This window comes from Diadema antillarum, unplaced genomic scaffold (assembly GCF_040938485.1).
Source record: "Diadema antillarum isolate AM-2024a unplaced genomic scaffold, OU_Dant_1.0 seq00001639_RagTag, whole genome shotgun sequence".
Taxonomy (NCBI): Eukaryota; Metazoa; Echinodermata; class Echinoidea; order Diadematoida; family Diadematidae; genus Diadema; species Diadema antillarum.
The window spans coordinates 16019-29114 of NW_027272345.1; the positions used below are offsets into that span (position 1 = coordinate 16019).

At 40.5% G+C, this 13096-nt stretch overlaps 1 protein-coding gene across 1 annotated transcript in view; it reads left to right on the forward strand.

The window, feature by feature from the left end:
* Positions 1-238: 238 nt before the first annotated feature.
* The window catches only part of LOC139711307 (uncharacterized), a 43952-nt gene continuing 31094 nt past the window's right edge, over positions 239-13096 (forward strand). Inside the window, exon 1 of the mRNA XM_071623210.1 lies at positions 239-1433. Within this exon, the coding sequence (XP_071479311.1) occupies positions 239-1433 (1195 nt within the window). The remainder of the gene's footprint in view (positions 1434-13096) is intronic.

The window sequence follows — 13096 nt, forward strand, 5'->3', positions numbered from 1 at the left end:
ACAAGCTCCAGGAAGGAGAGATGTCATCACTGTCAGAGAGGGCCAAGGAAAAAAGATAAAGATACAAGCTAGGCACCTGACATCATCAATTTTGGAAACACATGCTCTTTTCTGCAAGGAGTACCCAGATGTGAAAGTGGGAAAAAGCAAGTTTGCTGAACTTCGCCCCAAGCATGTCTAACTTTCAAGCAAGCTTCCCCACAATGTTTGCTTATGCAAATATCACGAGAACTTCATCATGGCTATTAACGCTCTTCACAAAGCATCATCATCATGTCCCCCATACTCCCATGGGCTACCAGAAAGATTCTTGTGTAGTGAACCTACACGAGCTTGCTGGATGAATGAGTGCGATTCATGTAAGGATGGTGCTGGATTCAGAAGAATCATGAACTATGACACTGCTGATGCCCAGTGGTATGTTTGGAAGACTGCAGAAGACAACCGACTGATGAAAGCTGTTGAGGAGGGCACCACACATGACCTAGCTGATTACATCTGCAGTTTGGTGCCCCAGTTTCTTGAACATACATACATAAAGCGTCACCAGGCATCTGAGTACCAGATATGCAAGGAAAGAGCAACCAGCAATGCTGATCCTGATGAAGCCCTCATTCAGATTGATTTCAGTGAAAATTACACCTGTGTCGCTCAAGATGAGATCCAGAGTGCCCACTGGAATCAAAGGCAAGTTAGCCTTTTTACAGTGGCAGTGTGGCATTATGGGTCTCAGCACTCCTACGTCATCACATCAGACAATCTTGCCCATGGAAAGGAAACTGTGATTGCTTATCTTGACAAGGCGTTGGATGGCTTACCAGATAATGTAAAGAAAGTTTCCCTCTGGTCAGATGGCCCAGCATCACAGTTCAAGAACAGATACATTGCAGCATCACTGGACACACTGCAATGCAAGCACAAACTCCAGATTCAATGGAACTTTTTTGCCACATCCCATGGCAAGGGACCAGTGGACGGAATAGGTGGATCTGTGAAACACCATGTGTGGGGAAAAGTAAGGGCCAGAAAAGCAATTGTGAGTGATGCTGCTACATTTGTTGCTGCAGTGGAGGACATGAAGGGTGTAACAGCAGCAGTCCTTACCCAAGCTGAAATCAAGGCAAGAAATGCATCTCTTCATCTTGATGTCATATTTGAAACCGCACAGCCCATCCCAAGAATCGCAAGCATGCATTGTATCCAGTTGTCAAATGCAGGGGAGATCTCAACATTCCTGATTTCTGCGGATGCAGGTAGTCAAGCTCAACCAGAGTCAGAGGTGGCAGAGGAGAACCCTTCTATTGGAGACTGGTATGCAGTGGAATATGACGGAAGAATGTATCCTGGAGAAGTCGTTGCTGTCGGCCAAGAGAATGACTATCAAGTGTCTGTTATGGAGCAAGCTGGGAAGTACTGGAAATGGCCCAACCCACGTGATGTCATCTTTTACTTGAGAGAAAAGATGTCTAAGAAACTAGATGCACCAGCTATTGCTAATAATCGCGGACACTTTAAATTTACAGACACATTTTAATCAGCTGTACAACTGTATCTATAGTACAGTCAAAATGCGGATTGAAATGACATGGACAATATCAAGGAGGAGAGCTCAACCTGAACATTTGATTTGGATTTTGTGTCTATGTATTGTGCAGCTCATCTGAACTCTATATTCTAATCACGTTTGTCTTAATAAGTGCTTCTTTCATTGATGCTGGGGCAAGAAATTGAACATGTTTGCTTTACATTTTTTTCATTTTGCGGAGAAGCCAGCTCTCATGCATTAAGTTAATACATAACATTACATATTGTCCAATATGAAAAAAGAGGGGCAAACTTATTAAGAATGTCCCTGTTATCTTAAATACATTTTTAAAGACACAGAAACTTGAATCCCACACAAATTATTGATTTTTTAGTGAAATTTTTGTTGTTGACCATTCATGGACAAAATGTAACGTGAGTAACCGTAACGTGAGTAACCGCTTTATCTGCACCCCTAGTAAAAACCATGCATTCCTTATTTTTTATACCATATACAAAATTTGTCTCACTAATGTGCTTCTTTGAAATGAGTATAATCAACTTCCATGAAAGCTTGGTATGGGGACACTTTTCACTTTTGTCGACTTTTCATTTTATGCATGTCCAAATCGTGTAACGTGAGTAACCGACACATTTTAAAGATTTGTCAAGAGCATAATGACATTTCCCAAGTTTTGTTTTTATACAAGGGATAGTCAGACTGTGTACTTTGTTGTGATAAAAAATTGTATGGTTCATATCTGTGATAAGGGAGTTACAGCTCCAAGAATGAGTCAAGGTGTCTCCAAATGTAACGTGAGTAACCGTGGAATAGCCCAGATGAACAAGGTCAATGAGCTCGACATCAAATGTGACACTGCACCTCAAAACAAACAAAAAGTCGCCAGACATGAATTTTAAGTTAAGACCATATTCTGAAAGAACAGACTTTAAGCTTTAAAATGATGTATAACTCAAATCAAATGGACTCTCCTAACCTATCTAAATATTGGAAAGAAAGCACAAACTCAGGAAAAGTGTGAACCGAGAAAAGAGGCTGTGAAGTACAGTGTCTATTCAAGCGCTTACCAATACCAAACCGTGCTGGCTGTGCAATGAATGGGACAAAAAACAGGAAGTTAACCACCGGAGTAACAACAATGAAGGGATTATCAGATTAAAGTGAAATTAAGCATGCCTCATTAACACAGTCTGTCCATAATTAATGCCAACTTTCAAAGCAGTAGCACTATTCCTTCAAAAGTTATTAGAGTTGAAGGTGAAGAGTGTGGACAAGGTTTTTCAGAAATGAAAAAGGGATTCTAAAGACACACCTAATCACACTATTCTACCAAAAATGTTCGAGATAAACTGCTAAAAAAAACACTTTCCTGCCCGTTTTATGATCCCAAATTTTAGCATAATGTAAAAGAAGACCCGCTCTTTCAAAAAATATGAAAAAGTCAAGTTCGGCTAGGTTTACCCATTTCACTTATTTTCAGTCCTCACGCAAAATCAGTGTGTGCGACTTTATGTTCGTTTTGAGGTGCACGGTCACAAATATAGTAGGCCCACAAGCTGTGCGGTCCGCGAACTCGACACTCGACGAAAACAAGGCCCACGAGATTAATATATGTATTACATCAGAAAGCTTAATCTATTCAGTGTAGGTCTTGTGGACCTCCCCCTCCCCCCATGTGTCGGACCCTTATGGGCCTGGTTTGCCTATACTATAAGCAGGGCTCGACACTAACGGTGGCCCGGTGGCCCGGGGCCACCAAAAACGCACATCGGGCCACCAAAATTTCAGAAATGAAGACTTTGGTGGCCTGATCGCGCCACCAAAAAATGTCGGATGTTTCCCTTTGGGCCACCAAAAATAAAAGTTAGTGTGGAGCCCTGCTATAAGTGTCAAGCTCATGGGCAATGCTACCTAGTTTCGAGCTGGCGGGTCTGTGTAGGTCAGTGTCAAGCTCGCGGGCTGTATGGTTCCGATGAATAACTCATGGTCCTGGAGCATATAAGTGACGTCATGGACCATTTGGAAAGCGACATACTGTGAGGCATAACATGCATTCCACATGAAGCAACCCTGTGTCTTGCAACTTGCTATTGTCATCCAATTAAGTTTGGGTCATTACGTCAGGCAATTTTGGGCATTTTTTTAATGACCCCTTTAGGTACCCTCAATTCAAAATAGGAGTGGAACTACTATTTACTCTAATTGTCTTCTTTATGCTCGATACTCCTTAACACTTGGGCCTGGCCAAGAGTTGTGTCCCCATGCCCAAATATTGGTTGTTTCCAATATGCCGCCATCCGGTTTGCATCCAATGTGTGAATCAGGGTACGCTGACAGCGGGTAATATCACCTGCATGATCCGGTTAAGACTCTCTGCCAGCAAGTGATGATTCAGTGTAACCTGCTGAAATTGGTCTAGATCTATACCCTTGATCTCTTTCAAGACAGGGCAGCATCTGCGTCTTCAGTGAAGCACGCGATCGGCACACAGGATCTCCTCCACGACTTAACTGGATAGACATCCTGAGGTCAGCCCAGCGTTCTTATAGGTGCACAGCCACTGTATGCGATCAGTCATCAGAGTCTTTCAGTGGCAATATCTAAACAGTCTGGGTGAAGGCAACCTTGTCTCTATGATGAGTGCATTGCACATAGAGTACAGGATGCACGAGATGATATAGTAGAGCGGTTAAGCCCTCAAAACCATGAGAATTGTGCAAAATTTGACTAAAGCATGAAACTTTCACCAGTGTTAGTACATACCATGAGATTCATTTTAAGATCGGGAGGTAAGTCTGCTTTGACCTCTGATGACCTCCAGAGGTCAATGAACTTCAAATATCAGAATATTGATGTTTGAAGGCATTTGTGAAAGATAGGCCTAGACGTTGGTTACGCTGCACTAAATATGCATTTGTGCTACAATTCTTCTGATTCCACAGGGCATTGACAGGTTTCTACCTTTGACCTCTGATGACCTTTAGAGGTCAATGACCTCAAAATACCATAATAGTGATCTGTGATGTTATTAGGTAATGATAAACATGATTAAGATGTGCAAAACAAGCTATCTGTTTTACAATGAAGCTGTCTTCATATTCCAAAGAGCAAAGACAGGTTTCTACCTCTGACCTCTGGAGACCTTTAGAGGTCAATGACCTCAAAATATCATAATATTGATCTGTGGTGGCATTAGTTAATGATAAACATGGTTAAGATGTACAAAACAAGCATATCTGTTTTACAAGAAATTGTCTTCATATTCCAAAGAGCACAGACAGGGCTCTACCTTTGACCTCTGGTGATCTTTAGAGGATGTACGAAACAAACACAATTGTAGCCCAGATGGCTACTAGCACATGTTTATAATAAAGGATAAAATAGAATAGAATAGAATAGGATAGAGAGTAAAAGAAAACAGATCACTGCAGTCGTTTTCCTAGACACCCTGTGACACCAATATGCTAAGTATTTTCCTCTTCTTGGAGTTTTTAAAACCGTTTACTAGTACAATTGTATCTTCCTTCCAGCTGTTCCCTTTTTTTCAAACCCCCCTCTTCCAAGAAAATTCTATGGTGAAAGGAATTTATGAGTTTGACATTGGCTACTTTCCCCGCTAGTGGTCAGCACTCTCCATCCCCAAAGCCCCGCACCAAATTACGGGGAATAACGTGATGACGTGTTTTTGCCCTCTGATCCCCAAACATAAATGACCCTCTGAGCTTGAAGGTGGCCCTCCTGCCAGAATTAATGTATCCCTCTATTCTAGCATTTATTGTTTAGTGGAGTGGGTCAAACAGGAACTCCAAAGACAAATTCAGGGACAACGACCCAGAACAACGATGACGTTGGTTGTCCTAAGGACACTAATATCCATTTGGTTTGTCATTTTAATATACAAGAAACAATAAAGTCTTTACCAGTGGTTACAGAGAAGAAGTGAATGAAGAAACTAAAAGACAGTGGGCGAATTAATCAGAAATTGAGATGAATCATTAGAAAATTGAATTCTCACAGAAACGAATAGGAGGAGCAAATTGAACATTTTGACCAATAAGGAATTAATTTCTAGTGAACACCACACCCCAATATAAGATTGAGCCAATGAAATTCTTTAGAGAAAGGAAGTTTGTTAGTAAATTAGTTATAAAAAACATGTCTGAGCCGAGAAATCAGTTAGAGTGGCAAGCACAATGGGAGCGGCTTCACACTATATAGTGAAGCAAAGGCTGCAGATTTTTTTTGAACTTTGAGGAACTTTGAGAATAGTTAGAGACCACAGAGATAAAGACAGGAGTTCCCCTTCCTTGGTACATCATGCCCCCTCCAAGTCAATCAACTAATCTTTATCGACGCTGTGAATGTAATGAGGATCTGACTGTCGTAACTGAATCGGCGAGCAGCAGCACATGAGGAGAATCTGTGCGTCACGATAAGACAAAACTTTGGTTTACGCCAATTTGGAGTGCAATGACAAACTCCAAATAGTCAACTGGTGTCATCGGAGATGTTGAAGCGCCCTGTTAGACTGATACAAAGTGGACAGTGATGGTGACGAAGAGCCTAATGAGAGCGCGACAGCATACCACTCAACGGACGGCCCAGCCGCACTGACGATATCGACAATGACATACAGACGAGGACCTCATTCGTCGACCGTACCGATGTCGAGATAAGTGACCACACCCACTAGCATCATTTCTCCCTACTAACTAAATCCCTCCATTTCCCATAGAATAAGACGGTATATGAAATGGTCTCAAAAGCCGTAAAGACGTTCCTAAGTGATGAGTGGAATGCTAAACTAAGTTGTGAGGAAAGAAACTTGTTTGTGAAGAAGTTTTTTGTTTCAGACCTACAGGAAGGCAGGTCGTTGGAATAAATATGCCGTTAGTAGCATTGGTGTTATCCATGTAAATTTTATCATTCTAACGCATTTTGCATTTGGTGTTGTGGAACAATATTCAGTTTCTTCTACTTTTGGAATTTTGGTGATGATTGGTGTCTATGTGAGTATTTAACCCCCGACCAGTACAGAGAGAAGGTGACAGACCAATCCAATATCTATCCGCCTCTGTACAATAATTGGTCGCCGGCTTGGAGAAAGTAGTAAGGAGTTTTAGGGAACTTACACAACAATGACATTGTCTTCATATATTCCAAAGAGCACAGGCAGGTTTCCACCTTTGACCTCTGATGACCTCGACAGTTAAATGACCTCAAATTATCAGAATATTGATGTTTGACATCATGATTAATGGTAAACATGATGATGTTCTATAGAGAGCATTGGATGGTCCTATTTATTAATCTGGTGTGGTGCATACTGAAAACGGAAAAAGCATAATTAAAAAATCGACCATTGACCCTTGCCAAAAACGCTGCCCCGGAGCCCTACCCCACCCCCACACTTAAAACACACACACACACACACACACACACACACACACACACACACAATTCCGCCGCCCCACTTAAGGTGTACTCTTTAGGAAAACATCACCATGTCCCCGGTGAAGAAATATTAATTGCACTGTATAATGCTCTCGCAGATCTGTCAAACCTGTACCGCCCCACCCTGGCAAAAGGCAGCAAGTGACAAATGCGATTTATTTCTTATAAATTAACAAAATAATATTGCCCTGGCGATTCCAATGACATATCTCACAGGATTGATTTCTAAGCCATATTTTTTTTTTCAGGAAAATATCACTAAATCGGATTTGAGCAATTTGTTGAACCCTCCCCCCCCCCCCCATTAAAGTAGGACAGTACGTGTATATATGTATACATATATATATATATATATATATGTATGTATATATATATATATATATATATATATATATATAGATAGATAGATAGATAAGAGAGTAATCATTTAAGAGGAATTACTTTCATTTACGTTTGAAGACATTTCAAGAGATGTAGTCTGATTTGTTAAGGGACGAATCATTCTAATGTTTGCAGTCTTGTAAACATACTTGTATCTTTAGCGAAAACTATTCGAGTACGTTGACGGTGATAAGTAGGCCCCAGGAATCACTCTGTAGAGTAAATTATATATGAACCAAATGGTTTCTTTTGAACATGTGTTGTGTTGAAAAGTTCTTGGTAATTCCTTTCCAGACAAAATATATAAATTACATGAAAATTCCGATTTAAAAGCATGTGATGGGAAATGTAAACAGTATGTGCGAATGCTTCTATGTTTCCTGCTAAACGTATACTTTGTTCGTGGGGAAAAGAAAAGAAAAGAAGAGAGAAGTCTCGCTCTACCACGTCTACATACCACAACGTCTACGGATATCTTTGTTTCACATTGTTAGTGGGGAAAAGAAAAGAAAAGAGAAGTCTCGCTTCATGAGAGATGTGCAGATCCCCCTCTACACCACAACGCCTACGAATGTCTAGGCTGAAGGTGGGTTTGATTGTCTTATAGGGCCTATAGAGCACCAACAGTAAGTGCAGATTAATTGGCACGCTATCTTTTGAATAGAAACAATACTTTGTTTCACACAAGATGATAGCAGAAAGACAATTGATAATCATCCGCTCATGTGAAATCAAGCAGAACTTTTTTCAAAACATTTCATCTTGGTGAGTTACAGTCTGTTACACATGCCAATATAATGTGAAAAACAAATTGAAGGCCATCCACACCTGCAATAGGCCACCTGCAATACATCCTCGCATTTTCCGACATCACATGGATCAACACGTTCCATATGTACCCGTTATGGAGAGGGAAAATAATAAACAACAACATTGCAAGATTGGTGCATTTCTGCCAAGACAACAGACGGGAACTGATTCCACGTAAAATACATAAACATGTATTTTGATTTTCCCATGCATTTTTCCCATATCATTACACACAATCATTATACACGTATACTTGATATGGTGTTCAGCTCATTGTGTGCAGACTGAGCACGACCCGATAATTCAGAACCTCCGCCTGAGAAAGGATTGTAGCCTATCCCGCGAATCAAAAAGAAGCTTTCTTATATATATATACACATATACATAAACATATATATATATATATATATATATATATATAGATATATATATATATATATATATATATATATATATATATAAATATATATAGTCTAGGTCTAAACATGTTGCGAATTCACGTATTGGCTGTGTGAGGAGGGGGGGGGGTGGACTGAAGATCGATGAAGCCAATCCTGCCTAACGCCACCCCACCCCCCCCCCCCATATTGAAACGCATATCGACCAATAGGCCTACACATGACGAGTAATGTATAATGTAACAATTTTCGATCTCCGTTGATTGGTGATTGAAATATTAACAGGAAAGATTGAAGGGAAAAGGAGTGGAGAAGAAGCGCATGGATGGAAAGCTTGAAGGGAGAGTAGTTGAAAGTTATGGAATAGGCTATACAATGGTACATGTACATGCATAAGAGTTGTGAAATAACATGATCGCTTGAATCTATACATATGTACATGTATTTATTTCTCAGCCCCCAACCCCCTCTGTTATATCTGTTGCTATTGAAGGCCCCTAAGTTTATCTTCAGACTGATGGTATATTATTTTGTTTCTCAAACCTGCCCCTCTTTTCTTCATATATACTACTTTCAAAGACTCACTCTGCATATTAATTTTCCGACCTCTCTCGACTTCCTCCTTTTTCAAATGCATATGACTCGTGTATTTTTCCCTTCCTCGATCACTGCTTGAATTATCACACAATTTATTTGTTTCTCATACTCTCTCTGTCTCTCCCCCTTCTCTCTTTCTCATTTTAAAACTTACAAGACCACTTTCTACCCTTAAAATTTACTTTTAAAATTTTTGTGTTGGAACCGCTGGATGAGGAGACTACTACAGCTTGTGAGTCATATGCGTACAACAAAAAAAGAAAATGTAAAAGAAAATTCAGCATATTTTCACTTTTTTCGCATAATAAAAGAGCTCTTGACTTGCCTCTTTCTAAGGGCAGGGGGAATAATATTATCCATAACATTTGTCGGTAACGAGTCAGGGGAATGTGTACTTTTGTCAAAAGATGGCATTTTGTGAAATTCTGTTTATATTTTCCTCATATTGTTGTACGCATGTGACATCTAAGTTATTCATACACTGGAGTAGTCTTCTCATCCAGCGGTTACTGCACAAAAACTTCAAAAATTCATAACTTTTGAACGGATTGTCTGATTTTCCTCAAACTTTCAATGATGTGTTCTACTAATATTGCTACATTCTCTCAATACTTATGTTTATGAAGGTGAACTTGTCCTTTAAGTGGGGCGGCGGAATTGTGTGTGTGTGTGTGTGTGTGTGTGTGTGTGTGTTTTAAGTGTGGGGGTGGGGTAGGGCTCCGGGGCAGCGTTTTTGGCAAGGGTCAATGGTCGATTTTTTAATTATGCTTTTTTCCGTTTTCAGTATGCACCACACCAGATTAATAAATAGGACCATCCAAAATTCCAAAAGTAGAAGAAACTAAATATTGTTCCACAACACCAAATGCAAAATGCGTTAGAATGATAAAATTTACATGGATAACACCAATGCTACTAACGGCATATTTATTCCAACGACCTGCCTTCCTGTAGGTCTGAAACAAAAAAAAAAAAACTTCTTCACAAACAGTTTCTTTCCTCACAACTTAGTTTAGCATTCCACTCATCACTTAGGAACGTCTTCACGGCTTTTGAGACCATTTCATATACCGTCTTATTCTATGGGAAATGGAGGGATTTAGTTAGTAGGGAAAAATGATGCTAGTGGGTGTGGTCACTTATCTCGACATCGGTACGGTCGACGAATGAGGTCCTCGTCTGTATGTCATTGTCGATCTCGTCAGTGCGGCTGGGCCGTCCGTTGAGTGGTATGCTGTCGCGCTCTCATTAGGCTCTTCGTCACCATCACTGTCCACTTTGTATCAGTCTAACAGGGCGCTTCAACATCTCCGATGACACCAGTTGACTATTTGGAGTTTGTCATTGCACTCCAAATTGGCGTAAACCAAAGTTTTGTCTTATCGTGACGCACAGATTCTCCTCATGTGCTGCTGCTCGCCGATTCAGTTACGATAGTCAGATCCTCATCACATTCACAGCGTCGATAAAGATTAGTTGATTGACTTGGAGGGGGCATGATGTACCAAGGAAGGGGAACTCCTGTTTTTATCTCTGTGGTCTCTAACTATTCTCAAAGTTCCTCAAAGTTCCAAAGTGCTCTGCAGCCTTTGCTTCACTATATAGTGTGAAGCCGCTCCCATTGTACTTGCCACTCTAACTGATTTCTCGGCTCAGACATGTTTTTTATAACTAATTTACTAACAAACTTCCTTTCTCTAAAGAATTTCATTGGCTCAATCTTATATTGGGGTGTGGTGTTCACTAGAAATTAATTCCTTATTGGTCAAAATGTTCAATTTGCTCCTCCTATTCGTTTCTGTGAGAATTCAATTTTCTAATGATTCATCTCAATTTCTGATTAATTCGCCCACTGTCTTTTAGTTTCTTCATTCACTTCTTCTCTGTAACCACTGGTAAAGACTTTATTGTTTCTTGTATATTAAAATGACAAACCAAATGGATATTAGTGTCCTTATGACAACCAACGTCATCGTTGTTCTGGGTCGTTGTACCTGAATTTGTCTTTGGAGTTCCTGTTTGACCCACTCCACTAAACAATAAATGCTAGAATAGAGGGATACATTCTGGCAGGAGGGCCATCTTCCAGCTCAGAGGGTCATTTATGTTTGGGGATCAGAGGGCAAAAACACGTCATCACGTTATTCCCCGTAATTTGGCGCGGGGCTTTGGGGATGGAGAGTTCTGACCACAAGTGGGGAAAGTAGCCAATGTCAAACCAGGGAGGTGAGAGGCTTCCCTGGTCAAACTCATGAATTCCTTTCACCATAGAGTTTCCTTGGAAGAGGGGGGTTTGAAAAAAAGGGAACAGCTGGAAGGAAGATACTAGTAAACGGTTTTAAAAACTCCAAGAAGAGGAAAATACTTAGCATATTGGTGTCACAGGGTGTCTAGGAAAACGACTGCAGTGATCTGTTTTCTTTTACTCTCTATCCTATTCTATTCTATTCTATTTTATCCTTTATTATAAACATGTGCTAGTAGCCATCTGGGCTACAATTGTGTTTGTTTTGTACATCCTCTAAAGATCACCAGAGGTCAAAGGTAGAGCCCTGTCTGTGCTCTTTGGAATATGAAGACAATTTCTTGTAAAACAAATATGCTTGTTTTGTACATCTTAACCATGTTTATCATTAACTAATGCCACCACAGATCAATATTATGATATTTTGAGGTCATTGACCTCTAAAGGTCTCCAGAGGTCAGAGGTAGAAACCTGTCTTTGCTCTTTGGAATATGAAGACAGTTTCATTGTAAAACAGATAGCTTTTGCACATCTTAATCATGTTTATCATTACCTAATAATATCACAGATCACTATTATGGTATTTTGAGGTCATTGACCTCTAAAGGTCATCAGAGGTCAAAGGTAGAAACCTGTCAATGCCCTGTGGAATCAGAAGAATTGTAGCACAAATGCATATTTAGTGCAGCGTAACCAACGTCTAGGCCTATCTTTCACAAATGCCTTCAAACATCAATATTCTGATATTTGAAGTTCATTGACCTCTGGAGGTCATCAGAGGTCAAAGCAGACTTACCTCCCGATCTTAAAATGAATCTCATGGTATGTACTAACACTGGTGAAAGTTTCATGCTTTAGTCAAATTTTGCACAATTCTCATGATTTTGAGGGCTTAACCGCTCTACTATATCATCTCGTGCATCCTGTACTCTATGTGCAATGCACTCATCATAGAGACAAGGTTGCCTTCACCCAAACTGTTTAGATATTGCCACTGGAAGACTCTGATGACTGATCGCATACAGTGGCTGTGCACCTATAAGAACGCTGGGCTGACCTCAGGATGTCTATCCAGTTAAGTCGTGGAGGAGATCCTGTGTGCCGATCGCGTGCTTCACTGAAGACGCAGATGCTGCCCTGTCTTGAAAGAGATCAAGGGTATAGATCTAGACCAATTTCAGCAGGTTACACTGATTCATCACTTGCTGGCAGAGAGTCTTAACCGGATCATGCAGGTGATATTACCCGCTGTCAGCGTACCCTGATTCACACATCGGATGCAAACCGGATGGCGGCATATTGGAAACAACCAATATTTGGGCATGGGGACACAACTCTTGGCCAGGCCCAAGTGTTAAGGAGTATCGAGCATGAAGAAGACAATTAGAGTAAATAGTAGTTCCACTCCTATTTTGAATTGAGGGTACCTACAGGGGTCATTAAAAAAATGCCCAAAATTGCCTGACGTAATGACCCAAACTTAATTGGATGACAATAGCAAATTGCAAGACACAGGGTTGCTTCATGTGGAATGCATGTTATGCCTCACAGTATGTCGCTTTCCAAATGGTCCATGACGTCACTTATATGCTCCAGGACCATGAGTTATTCATCGGAACCATACAGCCCACGAGCTTGACACTGACCTACACAGACCCGCCAGCT